At 53.9% G+C, this 17,286-nt stretch overlaps 1 protein-coding gene across 1 annotated transcript; it reads left to right on the plus strand.

The window, feature by feature from the left end:
* The first annotated feature begins 5,963 nt into the window (after window positions 1-5,963).
* On the plus strand, window positions 5,964-8,221 carry CLEC11A (C-type lectin domain containing 11A). Its single transcript, XM_029239446.1, has 4 exons — window positions 5,964-6,275; window positions 6,529-6,718; window positions 7,037-7,228; window positions 7,610-8,221. Exons 1-4 carry the CDS (start codon window positions 6,129-6,131, stop codon window positions 8,053-8,055), a joined length of 975 nt encoding a protein of 324 aa, XP_029095279.1. The 5' UTR covers window positions 5,964-6,128; the 3' UTR covers window positions 8,056-8,221.
* The last annotated feature ends 9,065 nt before the right edge of the window (window positions 8,222-17,286 follow it).

Raw genomic sequence — 17,286 nt, forward strand, 5'->3', positions numbered from 1 at the left:
GGGAGAGGATAACTGGGGTGAGGCTGAGATGTAGTAAGGGGGAGAGGGAGGTGCCTTGAGCCTAGGGTGGAGCTGGTGACTTCGCTGAAGTGTGGCTGACAATGTGTGCAGAGGGCTGCTGGGGAACCATCCCAGGGGGCAGGGGCACTGAGATGGGGGTGCCACGGGGCAGAGTACCATGCAAGGGGTGTGCCGAGGGAACCACAAGAAGTTGCCTGTGCAAGTTCCTGGGGGCATCTTGAGAGGGTGTGTGTGGGGGTGGGGAGGCTGGCCCTGGGAGGGCTGTCCAGGTGACAGCCACCCTGTCGGTGCACGGTGGCTGCAGATGACCTGTGAGTGTGTTTGAGGCCTGGCGCTGCTGGGTGGGTGGATTGGCATTGCCTGGTACTACTGGTGGCCCCACTCTGAGGGAGACTGGGGGGCTGGGAGGGAGACTAAGAAGGGGGGTGAGACTCTGGGGGACTGGGGTGAGAGATCCTCTCCAGATCCCCACTATTCTTTGCCCCTGAGGGAGTCTTATAAGGGTGAGTCCCAGATGGGGTCCTTTTCTCTCATTTTCTCCACCCCCCCCCACCCTAGCACCGGAAACCAGAATGTCTGGTCTTGTCCCTCCCCCCCCCACACCAGGCCCGGCTCCTGCACGTTGCCATGGAGACGGGAAGCAGTGGTGGGTACTGCTGACTTTGGGGGAGTGGGGATGGGCTGGGGGGTTGGGGGAGGGAAAACAAAATGTGTGGCGGGGAGGAGAGTTCCAAGAGCTGTGGGCGAGCTAGCATCTAACCGTGGGCAGGCCAACCCCTCCCCCAAGGGTGGCCACGGCTTCGAAGCCCCCTCCCCCTCTAGGTACCCCGCAGAGCTGCCCCTGCTTTACCCTTTCGGAAACCCCGGCCTCCTCCTACCCTTCCACTCCACATCCCACCTCCGGACCTGGGGCTGGCAGCCACTCCCCCTCCGCTGACCCTGGCTGACCCTCAGCCTCAACCGGGCACTAATGGGATGGCCAGTGGCCTGAAAGCAAAACTAGCCGGGTCCCCCCGCGCGTGCGGCGGCCCCCGACTCCCCGGCCCCTCCCCCTCAGGCCCAGAGGGAGGGAGCGGGCACACTCCGCCGGGGCGGCATGAATCAAACGCTCCGCGGCTAAGAATAGCTGGCACGCAGGGGGTACGGAGGGGGGGGGGGGGAGGGGGGGGGGGGGGGGGGGGGAAGAAGGAGAGGGGGGTGCCCTGGGAGGCGGCGGGGGGACGGGGGGCGGCTGGCTTGGCCGAGAGCCGGCCCGGGAGAATGAATGGAGGCGGAGAGAGGCGGGGAGAGGCGGGGAGAGGGAGCCGGGGCTGGGGCGGGCCAAGAAGCTGGTGGGGGAGAGCCCCGGTCCGGGGCGAGGGGGCGGGGGCACCCGGGAGCGGGACTCGGGGGCAGGAGCCGAGGGGGCGCGCCGGCCGGTGGAGAAGGAAGAGGGGACAGGGTGGGATGGGGGGGAGCTTGTGAAGGGGTGGGAGGGGACTGGAGGAGTCTGGAAGGCGAAGCAAGAGCTACAAGGGGTCGCAGGGGGCGGAGGAGGCCAAGGCCCAGAGCCCCGCCGGCGGAGACGGGCCCCGGGATGACCCGGGGAAGGGGCCTCGAGGGGTGGGGCCGCAGGAGCGGTCGAGGGGCCGAGGTGGGCCGGGATGGGCGAGGTGGGGGAGTGGCCGGGCAGGGCCAAGAGGCGGGTACAGCGACCGAGCCCTTGGCCCAGGAGCGCGGGGAGGCGGGTTCGGGCAGGGGGCTCTGCCGGCGGCGGATGGGGGCTGCATCCTCCCACCAAGTCTGCGATCTGGGACGGGGCACGGGGGACCGGGGCGTAACCTAATTTGACGTCGCCCGGGGCCACGCTCCCCTCCTCACCCCCCGCCCCCCCACCGCACACCCGCGCCGGGAGCCCGGCGCTCAGCCAAGGACGTCCGGGGCGCCCCCGCCCCCTCCCGCGGCCCCGGGCCCGCCGTTCCCCCAGACCCCCGGTTTTCGGCCCCCTTACCTGCCTGGCGGGTCTGCTGAGTCCCGGTCGGCGGCGCCCGCGGCCCCTCCCCCCTCCCCCCACCCCCCACCCCCCCGGAGACGGGGGACCCTCAGGCCATGCCCCACCGCCCCGGAGGGCGAGCGGGCCCGGGGAGGCGGCGGGCGGGGGCCGGGGGGGCGGGCGGGGGTCCGAGGACCTCACCCCCCCCCGCGGGCCGGGCCTGGCCATCCGCAGAGCGCCCCCCCTTCCGCCGCGGCCGCCGCGCCCCTCTTAGCTAGCCCGCCCCCGGCTCGGTCCGGCCGGCTCCGGGCGCCGCGTCTCCGCCTGCTCTTCCTCCTCCTCTTCCTCCGGCCGCCGCCGCCGCCGCCGCCGCCGCCGCCGCCGCCAGCTCCGCGCCTCCTCTGCCTCGCTTCTCGCTCTCTCGCTCTCGCTGTCTCTCCCTCACCCTGTCTCTCCCTCTCTCCCTCCCTCCCCTCCCTCCGCCCTCTCCCCTCCCTCCGGGAGCCGGCGGAGGAGACATCGCCCCTCCCCGCGCCCCCAAACCTCGCCCATCCCCCCGCCACCGCCGGCTCCGCCCCCTCCCCCACCGCTCCTCTCAGCCGCCTGGATCCCCGAACCCTGACTCCACCCCTGCTTGCCCCTGTACCCCGACGATGGGGACCCGCCCCCCAAGGGTACCTCTCCTCGCACCCCCAGGACCGCCCCTTCCCAGATCGCCCCCATCACCTCTACACACAGTAGGGTGCAATTAAATATTTGATGCTAGACTCTACCCCGCCCAAATTGGATGGTGAGAGCTACAGATTCCTGTCATATCCCCCAAACACACACACACACACACACACACACACACACACACTCACACACACACCTTCCTCCGAGGCACAGGTGCAGAGAGTCACTAGCTGGCCCTGCCCCTGCAGATATCTCCACATGTACATTCTCTCCAGGGCATGCAGGGCTCTGAGTGTACATTACCATGAACACACCCAGCTACATCATGTACATATCACACCCGAGTGCCGGAGCATGCACACGGCAGAGCACACGCATCTACCCACCCCCCACACGCGGGCACGCAGCCGGCTGTGCTTGCTCAGAACTCCAGCTCACACGGAACCCTGAAACAGACACAGAAGTGGAGGGAGATGTGTGCTTGCATCTCCATCATACTCACCCACCTGGCCCTCCGTCACGCAGGTGTGCACACGCCAATGTAGAGGCACGACCCTGCGCCTTCGCTCCCCTCCGTGAGGATTATTGCTGACATTTCCTGAACACTCCCTGTGCGCCAGGCTCTGTTCTGGATTTACTCTTCAGCTTCTCACACCAGTCCTCTGGGCTGCAGACTTGTGTCATCCCCATTTATCAGAGGGGGAAACCAAGGCCCAGAGAGGTTAAGTAACTTGCCCAAGGTCACCCAGTCAGATAGAGGTGGTGGATCAGAGACAGGTAGCCTGACTCAGTCTTCAGACTGCTGTGGTCCAGTACTGGGCACTCCATAGCTGCCTGTCCTTCTTCCTCACACGGATACCCCCAGCCATCTCAGCAGCTCAGCTCCTTGGTGCATGGGATACACCCGCAGAGATGGGGTAGATCCCGTAGGGCAGCGGTGAGAGCATCGCCACAGCCCGGGCTCCTACCCTTCTCCCAGCTCCAACAGGGCCACCAGCCAGAGTACAGGCACCTGCAGAGGGCAGTTCTAAGCAGCCTGTGGGTGCACCTCCAGCTGCAGGCTCGCGGGTACCACGGTATGAGCTGGAGCAGGTGCTGGCCCAGCCCCAGGAGGCCCGGTTCCGGATGCACATCCACCAGCCCAGGTGGTGAGCAGCTGAGCCTGGGGAGAGAACAGCTGCCCGTGTTGGCACCACCTGTGAGAGGGGCTGTGTACCCTTCCACGGCCTACAACACCTTTCCGGCCTGTGTATTCTCTCTCAGTGAGGGGTCCCCAGGCCCCTTCATGGGCGCCTGAGACAGGTTCAAGCTCTGAGGTGGTGGGCAGCCTGCCCAAGGTCACACTGCCCTCTGCTTTCTCGGAAAATGGAAGGCTGGATGCATTGATTTCCAAGGCCCCTCCTGGGGCTCCCGGCAGCTGAGGGCAGATGCCCTGCTTTTGCTTAGAGCCAGAAGCTTTGGCTAGCTGCCGCCACGCTGGTCACCTCCAGCAGGCTGAGCCGGCCCCTCTCCGAGCCTCGGTTTTCTCCCTTGAAGAGTGGGCCCTGCGATCCTGGCCCGTGAGCTCCGTGTTCTCTTGCACAACCAGCCGGGCTGAGGCTGGGAAAGCCCTACATGATGCACGGGCCTGGCATAGAGTGGGCATGGCCTGCCCTCCTGCTTCCCTTGCCTCTGCAGCCTCTCTTCCACTGCCTTCCCCACCTCTACCCTGGCTGCCACCCCTACCCCCAGTGCCACGGGGAACTCGAGTTGCCACCTAAACACAACCATCCAGTGTTCAGTCTTCTGGCTGAGCTGTTACCCCGCAGGAAAGACTACTTCCTTCCTCTCTCAAATGATTGAGTACCTACTACGTGCGGAGTTGGCCCTGTTCTACCTCTGGGGATACAGCAATGAACACAGACGCCTGCCTTCACTGGCGGGAGACAGACACTGAACAAGTAAACAAACAAACAAGGCAATGCCAGTCTTGATTCAACCAAAAAGATAAAATGAGGTGTTTGAATAAACTAACTTGGGGAAGGCCTCTCTGAGCTGAGACCTCAATGATGAGAAGGAGCTGGGGGAAGAGTCTTCTAGAAGGAGGAAAAGGCTAGCGCAAAAGCTCTGAAGTGGGAAGGAGCTTAGTGTTCAGGAAGTAGCAAAGAGGCCAGTGTGGCTGGAGCTTGTGGAGGGTGGGGGTGGGATGGGGAGAGTTAGGGTGCGAGGGGAATGGGGGTGATGAGCTTGCGGAGGTGCAAAGGACCCATCCTTCCCGGCCCCCACTGCTGGGCAGGCCAGGCCTGTGCAGAGGACAGGGCTTGGCTTCCCTCCCACATATGATGGGAAGCTGGGGGGAGCAGGGGAGTGGGGAGTGATGTGATCTGATTTATGGTGGTTTGGAAGCATTGCTCTGGCTGCGGCAAGCTGTGTGGATTGGAGGGGCTTGGGAGGAAGGAGGGGGAGAGGCAGGAAGAGGCGACTGCAGTGGTCCAGGCGGGAGATGAGGTACCTTGCTGAATGCTCAGAGCTCTCTGTGCACCCAGTGGGCATCTGTCTACTCCACCTCCCGGAAAAAGCTTTCCTGACCCCACCCACCCAGCCTCTCCCCTCCCCTCTGCCCCAGCCCATCACCCTGTGGGTCTGTCTGCTGGGCTGTGAACAGCTGGAATCCCCAGCGTCGCCCCACCCAGGACCCGGCCTGCAGGAGGTTTCCAGGAAAGCAAAGCAGATGGATCCAAAAGCCCCACCTTCTAGGGCTGCACACACAGCCACACGCGTGCTCTTTGCATGTGTCCCCACAGACAGGCACAGACACTCATTTGCATCTGGGGCAAGGGCTTGGAGGGCAGGGTGGGAGATCTGGGGACAGGAGGTGGTCTAGAGCTTGCGAATGGTGGGAAAGCCTCCTCCCACAGGGTGTGTGGGCCACGGTGGCCACAGGATAATAACAACCTTAGCAAGACCTTGAGGTCTCCCCTGTCCTGAGCGCTGGCCAGGGGGAAGAGAGGGGAGCAGGGCCCAGCCCCGACAACTCCCTGAGGTGGTTCCTGGGCAGAGGCTCTGCCCCAGGATCCCTTGGGGAGCCGGCTCCATCCTCTTCCTGACCTTCTGGAACTTTGGCTGTGGCAGAAGGAAAGAGCAGGACAGGACGGAAGCAAGCTCTGGAAAGTGGGAAGAGGAGGGTGTGTGCGGAGACCCAAGGCAGGCGGGATCCAAGCTTTGGAACGTTGGAGGTTTCCGGCCACAGAGGCAGGGCCTCGGGGGAGCCAGGAGAGGCGGGGAGAGACACACACAGAGGAGCGGAGACCAACGGACCACGGACGAGACAGGAGTTGGGAGTTGGGAGGAGAGGGACCAGAGAGAAGCTGGGAGAGGCACGGACCAGGGGGCTGGTGATCTGCACACACTCCAGTCCCCAGAAACATCCCTCTCCTCAGAGACATCCTTCTGCAGCCTTTGGTGCTCCGAGCCCAGCCTGATGCAGGCAGCCTGGCTCCTCGGGGCTCTGGTGGTACCCCAGCTCCTGGGCTTCAGTCATGGAGTTTGGGGAGCCCAGAGGGAGCGGGAGGGGGGATGCGCTAGCCCCCAGGAGGAGGAGCGGGAGAGGGAGGCCCTGATGCTGAAGGTGAGTTAGGGGAGTGCTGGGACTCTAGTGGGGGGACCCGGCTGGGTGACTGTGGGCTTGGGAGGGGCGTATTTGAGGGTCAGGGAAATGGGCAACGGGAGGGATGGGTTAGGCTCAGAGGGTGAGGGTGACGGGTTCAGAGTAGGGGCTCGGGGCAGAGAGCCAGCTTACAGCTGGAAAGGGGTGGCTGGAGTGTCTGGGGGGTCAGAATGCAGCTGCCAGGCTGGCCCTGACCATCCCTCCCCTGCCTCAGCATTTACAGGAAGCCCTGGGACTGCCTGCTAGGAGGGGGGACGAAAATCCTGAGGGAAACCCTGGAGGCAAAGGGGCCTGGGCGACTGAGAAGGACGGTCAGGGGGAGGAAGGCGAGGAGGAACCAACCACAACTCCCTACTTCAGCCCCAGCCCCTCTCCCACCTCTGAAGACATCTTCACTTATATCCGTGAGTAATCGTTAGCTCCGCCCTGCTCCCAGGCCTCCGTGGTCATTTTCACAAAAACGAACCGTCCTATCACTGCCCCGGGGTCTTTCAGTTGCCCACTGCTCAGCTCGGAGCCCCTATACCCCCAGGAGCTCCGGATCCCCGGCCTTGCCTCCCAAGAGCCCGGAGCCACCGGCCCCTACCTTCCAGGAGTCCTGAGTACCCCACCCCCACCCCAACTCCGCCCCAGAAGCCCTAGGTCCCGGTCCCCCCAGGTCCTCTGGTCCCCTGGCTCCGCCCCCAGGGTCACGGTCCAGCGTGCGCCCTGTCCATACGCAGTGGGTCGCCTGGCCGGCCTGGACGCAGGCCTGCACCAGGTGCACGTCCGTCTGCACGCGTTGGACACCCGCGTGGCCGAGCTGAGCCGGGGGCTGCGGCAGCTGCGGGAGGTGGCGGGTGACACCCGCGACGCCTTGCAAGCCCTGAAGGAGGCGCAGAGCCGTTCCGAACGCGAGCGTGGCCGCTTAGAGGGTGAGTCGCACCGTGTGGGGCGGGGAAAGAGGGACGATCCGGGTCAGATGGGGGACTGGTGGCAAAAGGGGTCCGGAAAAGTCTGAGGAGACGTGAGGACCCTGGGTGTCAGGGGCGAGGGGGTTCTTGCAGATTTGGGGTGTGTTGGCTGATGGGGAGGGTGAATGCGGGGAGCAGACGGGCTTGTGGGGTGGAACGCTCCCCACAGAGCTGTTGAGCCGAAACTACTCTGGCCGCACCACGCCCCCTACAGTCCCGCCCCAACAGCCTGGCCCCGCCCCTGGCGGCCCTGACGCCATCTCCCAGCCCCTGGCGGTTCTGAGCCCGCCTCCGCTCCGCCCTTGAGACACTAATCCCACCTCCGCTCCTTCCCGCCCGCAGGCTGCCTGAAGGGGGTGCGCCTTGGCCACAAGTGCTTCCTGCTCTCGCGCGACTTCGAGGCTCAGGCAGCGGCGCAGGCGCGGTGCGTGGCGCGGGGCGGAAGCCTGGCGCAGCCGGCGGATCGTCAGCAGATGGAAGTGCTTACTCGCCATCTGCGCACGGCGCTTGCCCCCTACAACTGGCCCGTGTGGCTGGGTGTGCACGACCGGCGCGCCGAGGGCCTCTACCTCTTCGAGAACGGCCAGCGCGTGTCCTTCTTCGCCTGGCACCGCGCCCCCAGCCCCGAGCCCGGCGCCCGGCCCAGCGCCGCGCCGCACCCGCTCAGCCCCAACCAGCCTAACGGCGGCGCGCTCGAGAACTGCGTGGCGCAGGCCTCGGACGACGGCTCCTGGTGGGACCACGACTGCGAGCGGCGCCTCTACTATGTTTGCGAGTTCCCCTTTTAAGCGGGCCCGGCCCCCCGCCTCTCCACTCCATCCCACCATCCGCCCTTTGTGGCGATCCCTGGGGGGCTCCTTCGGGGCCGGGACCCCTTCCTTGCCTGTCTTTCCTGGAAGCGGTGGGCACCAGGCTAGGTCCGGCGCCAATAAAGCCTTGTGGAATCTGACTTGAGCAGGCAGTGGAGGCACTTTTGGCCTTTATCTCTCAGCGGGGCAAGGCAGGAAGGGCAAGGTCCCATCCCCCTTTTACAGGTATTGTTTGAGCCCCAGATCAGAGTGAATGGACAACACGTACATATGTACACACGGTCATCCGCTACTGCACACACATGTTTGGACTACACGAGTGCACACGCTGCTGACGCCTCCACCCCCATCGTGCCCCACTCAAGGCCTTTGGGACCCAGGGCCTGTCAGTCATTGTCCCAGGCCTTGGCCTTGGTCCTGATCAAAGAGATCTGGGAGGCACAAAGGAGCTAAAGGCTCTGACAAGTCCTGCAGGAAAGACCCCCATTTAATTTTTTTTAGTGTGTCTCAAACTTGTTTCACCAGATGGTACCATCATGTCATGTAAAGTCATGACATTATGGTCATGACTACTCCCTTCCCCTTCCCCCAACTCCAGAGCATGTGTTTAGACACAAACATGAGGACCTACCTAGCCTGGAAGCTTAGGCACCCTCCCAATTGATCCGTCCTCCACTCCCTGCCTGTGAGGCCATGAGCCAGTCCCTCCCTCCCTCTGAGGCTCAGTTTCCTCTTCTGAACATGGGCACATTACCCCTACCTTGTATGGCTCTTGGGATGTTCACATGAGCCCAGGAAAGTGAGCATTTGGGAAATGGTGGAGCATAAGCCACACACTACATTTTCTTCCTCACCATTAATCCCCTGGGGCAGTGAGGACACCCAGACCCATCTTGGGCTCAGCACTGTGGACAGCACTCTTTGGAGGAAGAGCTCTTTTGGAAACACCGAGTGTCTCCCCACATACTGGCATCAGGGTCGGGACCCTGATATCCTCACAGAGCCCAGGAATCGGAGTGTGACCCTGTCTGTCCTTACATCTCTGTCCCTTCCCCTTCATCAGCCATGGCACCACCCACCTAAAGTGTCACCATTGGATCTTCCAGTGGGAGGAATGAGCCACTCTGTCATCTCCAGAACGGGGGAGCACAAGCCACCCATTCCCTTTAGGAGTCATTTCTCAGCCCCATAGGCCCCATAGGAGGTACAGAAGAAGGGGGGTGGCCTCTGGTCAGGAAGGCTTCCATCAGGGGACTGAAGACTTTGCTCAAAATTCATCCCCCCTCTAAGCTTGTTTCCAGGGTTGCAGTGGGGCAGCAGGATGTCTTACAGAAAATCAAAGGGCAGATGTCTGCTATTGCTTGGGAGAGGTCCACCCTCACAGACCTGAAATTCTGGGAAGTCAGTGGTTGGGGGCAGTTCAATGGTTACCTGCCTAGATTCTGGAGCCAGATGGCCCAGGTTCTAATCCTACCTCAGCCACTTAACCTGTGCAACTTGAGGGAGACATAACTTTGCTGTTCCTCAGTGTCCCCATCTGTATAATGGGGGTGATAACATCTGCCTCCTAGAATAGTGCCAGACACAGAGGGGCCTTTGTAACATCAGCTCTGATCCTTACTCGGCTGTTTTAACCTCACCTTCACCGCTGCTTGCTCTCTCCAGACACTGTCTTTGCATATGCAAAAGTCCAAGAATTGGCTAATGCGTCACCCTGAACAACCTGCCTACCCCCTAGCTCCCACAGCAGGGTTAGGTGCTGCCTTTGGTGCTCCAGAACCCCTGACTCCTCTCATGACCTAGCTAACCCTGATCAGCCAGACTGGGCACCCTTGTGGGGCAGGGCTGGGTATGACCAGCTCTGTGTCCCCAGCATCCCTGGCATTTGGGAGTTCTTTGAATGAAGGAAGATGCCTGTGTGGGGCCATGTTGGGAACCCTGAGATGAACTGGATTTCTAACTGCTTCTCTTCCTCCCTGGCGTCCCCCAGGCCTCAGTCGGGTGACTCACCTGGGCTCCCACTGGGTCGGGGGCTTTCCTCATCAAGCCTTCCATCACTCTAGGTGCCATTGTTTGGTCAGTATCTGTCATACTAGCCCAGGGAAAAAGAGTTGTGGGCACAGAGATGTCCGGGGTGGGGAGTAGAGGACATTTGCAAGGAGTGTTAACGCATCAGATCAGCTCGCCTGTACGCTGCTTTCTGGGCTGATTCCGGTCTGCATATGGGAACCCTGCTGCCTTCTCCAAGAAGCCCTCCCAGGCCTCTCAAGGGCGTTTGCCAATGCCACCTCTTTTGGCTCTCTGTGGAGCATCTGCCGTTTGAGAGCTCCGAGCCGCGGACCGGAGAAGGCCTCGGCAGTTGGTCGGGTTCGGTGAGTTAAGGCATCCCAGGGAAGTGATGGAGGAAGGGCGCAAAGCCTGAAATGACCCAGCGGGAAGATAAACAACCAGGGCTCCACCGGCCTGCCAGGACTACGAATCCCAGGAGGCTGAGCGGCAGGCCCTCCACCTCCTGCCCAGAACAACATTTCCCAGCAGCCATCGTGGGCTTCATGCAGATCCTCTATCAAGCCCCGCCCCCTCCTCCACTTGAGGATCGCCCACATTTCCCTGCAAGTTGGAGGACCGCACCCAGTCTCCAATCAGAGCTCAGACCCTGGCTCCCCACCCGCCAGGTCTCACCCCGAGGTACTTTGGGAAATGTAGTCCGGTCCAGAGTCAACGGAGAGAAAACGTGAATCGGCGGAGTCTAACATTCCATTAGGCTTAGAGTGTAATGGGTGCTCAGATCTTACTACGAGAGTGTTTCAAAATATGGGTGAATTTCCACGGGTGTATCATAACCATTTTTTAAAAAGTGAAATCATAGAAAATATCAGAATGAAGAGAAAGTGGAAAGAAATAGTTCTCATAATTTGAGTTCTTGAGTATGTACTGAATTACAATATAAAACACAACATAAAAATTCTTCCTTTGGGGGATTCCCTGGTGGCGCAGTGATTAAGAGTCCGCCTGCCAACTCAGGGGACACAGGTTTGAGCCCTGGTCCAGGAAGATCCCACATGCCGCAGACAATTAAGCCCGTGTGCCACAACTACTGAGCCTGCGCTCTAGAGCCCACAAGCCACAACTACTGAAGCCCGCACGCCAGGACGCCTGTGCGCCTAGAGCCCGTGCTCTGCAACAAAAGAAGCCATTGCAATGAGAAGCCCATGCACCGCAACGAAGAGCAGACCCCGCTCGCCGCAACTAGAGAAAGCCTGCGTGCAGCAACAAACACCCAACGCAGCCAAAAATAAAATAAATAAATTACTTAAAAAAAAATTCTTCCTTGCCCTGCAAAAGATTTGCTAAAAACTAGTCCAAACCAATTCAGCCCCTTTTAAAAGAACCAAAACTTTTTATTTGGAAATAATTTCAAACTTACAAATAACTTGCACAAATAAAAATGATATTTTGTATATGCCCTTTACCCAGATTTATTTATTGTTAACAGTTCACCCCATTGCTTTAGCTTTATCATCCTCAATCTATTGTCAACCTGAAAAAATAGAGTAGCAAGTTATTTTACCAACAAAATGAGTTTATTCAGGAATAGCAGAAGAATTACAGTTCGAGCAGAGAAAGCTGTGGTGAACCACAGGCAAGTCCGAAGAGGTGGACAGCAGGTCAGCTTTTATTAGGTTTCAGGAGGAAATTGGGGAGGGTTGTTTTGAATAAAAGTTTATTGGAGAAGAACAAGACTTTGAGGTTGTGGTGGTTTCTTTCTTTTCTTTTCCTGGCTCTGCCACAGGGCATGTGGGATCTTGGTCCCCCAGCCAGGATCGAACCCACGCCCCCTGCACTGAAAGCACAGAGTCTTAACCACTGGACTGCCAGGGAAGTCCCCGTGGTGGTTTCTTGTTGACTGCAAGCAGTGGTTAGTGGTTCTTGCTGGGGCAAGGAGGAATCCTCCTCCCTTTTCTTAAAACCAGGAGGTGAAATTCCCATGTGAAAAAATGTACTCTCCTGTCCCAGAAGGAAAAAAGTAACATTCTTATCATCATGCATAAGAAGTTGAGACCAAGAGAATTTTGTACAAAGAATTCTATATGAGCAGACCTTGTTAAAATAATTTTTATCTCCCTTCTTCCTTCTGGTTATGCAGACTGCAGTGTGTGGTATATGCATGAGAGCTCTCTCTTCTGGGCTTTCTGAATTCATTTTAAATGAAGTTTTCCTCTATTTTCACTCTATCTATCTATCTACCCATTCAACCATCCATCCATCCACTCATCACCCACCACTCCATCCTAACCCAATCACCAGGGACAAACCAAAGTCAGGTTTATTGACTCACTGCAATGAAAGAGACCACGTCCCCAAAAAGGAGCTGGATCGAGCTATAGAATTTGGGGGAGGAGAGGAATTTGAATGAAATTTAAGTGAAGCTGTGTTTTAATAGCTTGAGAGCAAAGCAGGGATTTGTATAAATGAGTCAACATCAGGTCTGGACTGCAAAGTGGTCTCAGGGTCCTGTTTCCTTGGAAACTACAAAGTTAAGACAAATGTGGCATGTTGTGTCTAGAAACTCTATCTAAAGCTCTGTATCAGGGCTGGAAATGGAGGCTTCTTGTCTGTGTCAAAGTGACTTACATCTTACAGGCAAGAGTAGGAAGTTTATTTTATTTATTTATTTTTTTGCCGCGTGGCACTGGCTTGCAGGATCTTAGTTCCCCAACCAGGGATTGAACCCAGGCCATGGCAGTGAAAGCACCAAGTCCTAACCACTGGACCGCCTGGGAATTCCCTGTTGAATTCTTATGGATATAATTTCAAATAACAAAGTTTCCAAAAGCCCATGATTTTTGACAACTAAGCTTCTCAGTGAGTAAAATAGCCCTAGTCACCCATAAAGGGAGTTATTAGAACACTACAGCTGCAGCATATCCCCGGGGCTGGGGGTGGGGAGGAGATGTTTCCTGTTAACTTTACGGCTGGCTTTATCTGTGTCCATAGATGGATGGTGGGGCAGAGTTTTAATTCCAGCTGGTTTTCATTTCTCAATATACATATATTTTCTAAAGCATGTAAGGGTTAGTTACACACATCATGGCCCTTTACCTTGAAATACTTCAGCGTGTATTTCTTAAGAATAGAGATGTTCTCTTACCTAACCACCTGTAATCAATCTCAGTAAATATAACATTTACATAATACTTGTCTAATCTACTGGTGATTTGCCAGTTTTGTCCATTGACCCAAATGCTGTCCTTCCTAACACTTTCCCCATCCCCAGGATCCAGCCTTTAGTTGTCGTGTCTCCTTGAATCTGGAACATTTCTATATTTATGAGACTGACAATTTGGAAGAACAACTCTCTCCCTTTTAAAAAAAATAGAAGTTCTTCACTTGAGTTTGCCTGACGTTTCCTTTTGATGATTAGATTCAGGTTACTCGTTCTCTACCAGAATATATGAGGTCAGTGTATCCTTCCATTTTAGGGTCAGTTGAGAGAAGTGTGCAAAGCATGGGATGGCTTATTTTGTTTTAAGTTACTTTTCTGTTGTCAGTGGTTCTCCATGAACGTGACTCCTTCCTGGCTTCCTCAGGTTTTTCCTGTGCTAGCCCTCTGTTCTTCATTCATTCATTTATTTTTTTTTTTTTGCAGTATGCGGGCCTCTCACTGTTGTGGCCTCTCCCGTTGCGGAGCACAGGCTCCGGACGCGCAGGCTCAGCGGCCATGGCTCACGGGCCCAGCTGCTCTGCGGCATGTGGGATCTTCCTGGACCGGGGCACGAACCCGCGTCCCCTGCATCGGTAGGCGGACTCTCAACCACTGCGCCACCAGGGAAGCCCTTCATTCATTCATTTGAACAACCTCTCCTCTGCTCCAACCCCAAGCCACCACCTCCTCCTAGAACGCCAGCCTCATCATTTCCAGGAGCAAAGTGCTTCCTTTCAAAGTACAGGTGGTTTGTGTGAGCCAGGCCAGATAGCAGTGTGAGCTTGGGTTCTGGAAATTCCTTTGGGGAGGCAAGTAAAGTTCCCCTCTGACTCTCTCCACCGATTCCAAACACAACTGGACTTTGGTTTCTGATCCTGAGCAGTGACAGCTCCCGGCAGCCTTGTGGGCAGGAAGCCACAGCTGGGATGGAGTCGGGGGACAAAGATGACAGGAAGAGGAACACCAGCTCTGCCTTAAAAACAATCTCTTTGGCAATTTTGTAATATCTGATACGTGTAAAATAACAGATATGTAAATATTGAGGCATTAAAAAGACCACCCACTAACCCACCACTCTATTTAAAAGTACACATGACAAATACAATTAACATTGCCATATGTTATATATGGAAGCTGTTAAAAGAGTAAATCCTAAGAGTTATCACAGGGGAATTTTTTTCTATTTCTTTAATTTTGTATCTATATGAGATATGTTCACTACGTTTATTGAGGTAGTCATTTCATAATATAAGCCAAGTCATTATGCTGTACACCTTAAACTTATGCACTGCTGTATGTCAATTATATCTCAATAAAACTGGAAGAAAAAATTTAAATACATTTGGAAAAATTTTTATACTGGTGTCTCCCTCTTACTCTTTGGTGGTCTTTATATATTCTGCATACTAATCCTTTGTCAGTTATGCATTGCAAAGCTGTGACTTGTTCTTTTACTTTCTTGATAGTGTCGTCTATTGATTACAAGTTCTTAGTTTTAATGTGGTCAAATTTCCAAGTGCTTTCACTTGGTACTTTTGGGGAATCATTTAAAAAATCCTTCCCTGCCCCAAGGTGATACAGTGTTAATACAAAAAAGTCAAGAACAGCATGAATAAGGAAAAGCTATTTCTTCTCACATGAATCAAAAAAATCCTAAATAAAAATATTACCATTTGATTTCATCAATATATTAAAAATATGATATTTGATGAGGTTATACCAGACGTGCAAGGTTGTTTAGCGTTAGAAAAATCTATTAATTAATTCATTCACCACTTTGACAGATTCATGGACAGATGACAATCTTCATAGATGGAGGAAAAAGCATTTGATAAAAACTTTATTCAACAGATATATTTTTCTGCGATGGGTTAAGCATCTAACTCAAACAGTGGGAAAATAAGCAATAAAGCAAAACCACAGAAACAAATGCAAAAGAAATGATTTTAAAGATATGGGCAGAAATCAATGAAATGAATGGGGGAAGAAAAGAAGATTAACAAAACCAAAAACTAGTTTAATTTTTGAAAAAGTTACTAAGATAAACTGACTTTTAGCAAAATCAAATAGGAAAAGAAGAGATTGACTGCAGATAAAATACAAACTGTAAAAGAGTAAATAATATTGACCGAGGCAGAGACATAAAAAAGAACAAAATCGTGATTATGACTAACAATGGGCTAACATTTAAAATCTAGATGAAACGGTTAAATTACTAGAAAAATATAAAATGCTAAAAATTACACAAAAATAGAGAACTTGAGTAAACCAATAATTACTGAAGTATACGAAGTTATAGTCAAATAGAAAAAGAAATATGTAAAGGCTAAAAGGGAATAGAGAAAGCTGTCATTATTTGAACATGATATAATTATATACCCAGTAAAACCAGTGGAATGAACAAACTATGAGAACAAATAATAAGAAATATCACAAGGTCCCCAGTTACGAGATTAATCTACAAAAATCAATTCCTTTGCTTTTCACCAAAAATAAACAAACATACAGTGTAATTAAAGATATTATTCACCATCCCAACAAAATCTAGAAACCATCTAGGAACTGGCAAATAAGAAAACATAAGATTCTGTGGAAAAAACTTAAAATCTAATAAAGGACCCCAAAATGAACTGAGTGAAAGCAAAGACATGCTACACTCTTGGCTGGGGTGAGTATATATTATACTGATGTCAATGCCTCACAAATAATTTATAGATTTAATACAATTGCAAACCAATTTCTACCTGGATTATTTAAACAGCTTTATTGAGATTCACATCCCATACAATTCACACAATTAAAGTGTACAATTCAATGGTTCTTAGTATATTGAGATGTGTACAACCATCACCACAGTGAATTGGATTTTCACCATCTCAATCCCTATACCATTCAGCAATCACCTCCCTGTCTCCCCATCCGCTCCCAGCCCTAAGAAACCACTAATCTATTTCCTACCTCTATAGATTTGCCTATTATGGACATTTCCATTTATATGAAAGGAATCATATAAATATGTGGTCTTTTGGGACTGGCTTCTTTCACTTAGCATGTTTTCAAGATTTACCCAGGTTGTGGTATGTAAGGTACCTCATTCCTCTTCATGATGAATAACATTTGATTGTATGGACATAGCACATGTTGTTTATCCATTCATCATTTGATGGACATTTGGGTTGCTTCCCACTTTGGGCTATTATGAATAATACTGCTATGAACAAGTCTACAAGTTTTTCTGTGACCGTTTGTATTCATGTCTCTTGGACCTATACCTAGGAGGGGAATTGCTGAATCACAAGGTCCCTCTATGTTGAACTGTCTGAGGAACCGTCAAACTGTTTTCCAAAGTGGTTGCACCAGTTTACATTCCCACCAGCAGTGTATGAGTGTTTCAGTGTCTCCATAACCTTGCCAGCACTTGTTACTGTTTGACCTTTTCTTCTAGCCATCCTAACGGTACGGTTTCCCCATTGCAGTTTTGATTTGTATTTGTCTGATGACTAATGATGGTAATATTTTCGTGTACTTTTGGCCATGTTTTGTACTTTTGGGAAATGTCTATTCAGATCATTTGCCATATTAAAAAAAATTGGGCTATTATGGATAAACAACAAGGTCCTACTGTATAGCACAAGGAACTATATCTAATCTCCTGGGATAAACCATAATGGAAAATAAAGCATGGACTTATATATACTACCAAATGTAAAAATAGATAGCGAGTGGGAAGCAGCCGCATAGCACAGGGAGATCAGCTCGGTGCTTTGTGACCACCTAGAGGGGTGGGATAAGGAGGGTGGGAGGGAGATGCAAGACGGAGGAGATATGGGGATATATGTATATGTATAGCTGATTCACTTTGTTATAAAGCAGAAATTAATATACCATTGTAAAGCAATTATACTCCAATAAAGATGTTAAAAAAAAGAATGTATATATGTGTATCAGCAGAAATTAGCACAACATTATAAATCAACTATATTTCAATAAAATTTTTTTTAAAA

This window comes from Monodon monoceros, unplaced genomic scaffold (genome assembly GCF_005190385.1).
Source record: "Monodon monoceros isolate NGI ecotype Baffin Bay Population unplaced genomic scaffold, NGI_Narwhal_1 Super_Scaffold_10, whole genome shotgun sequence".
NCBI classification, from domain to species: domain Eukaryota; kingdom Metazoa; phylum Chordata; class Mammalia; order Artiodactyla; family Monodontidae; genus Monodon; species Monodon monoceros.

Coding starts and splice junctions, on each gene's coding strand:
- CLEC11A (XM_029239446.1), top strand. CDS start 6,129: ATGCAGGCAGCCTGGCTCCTCGGGGCTCTGGTGGTACCCCAGCTCCTG. Junction 6,276..6,528: donor GGGAGGCCCTGATGCTGAAG/GTGAGTTAGGGG, acceptor CCCCTGCCTCAG/CATTTACAGGAAGCCCTGGG. Junction 6,719..7,036: donor AGACATCTTCACTTATATCC/GTGAGTAATCGT, acceptor GTCCATACGCAG/TGGGTCGCCTGGCCGGCCTG.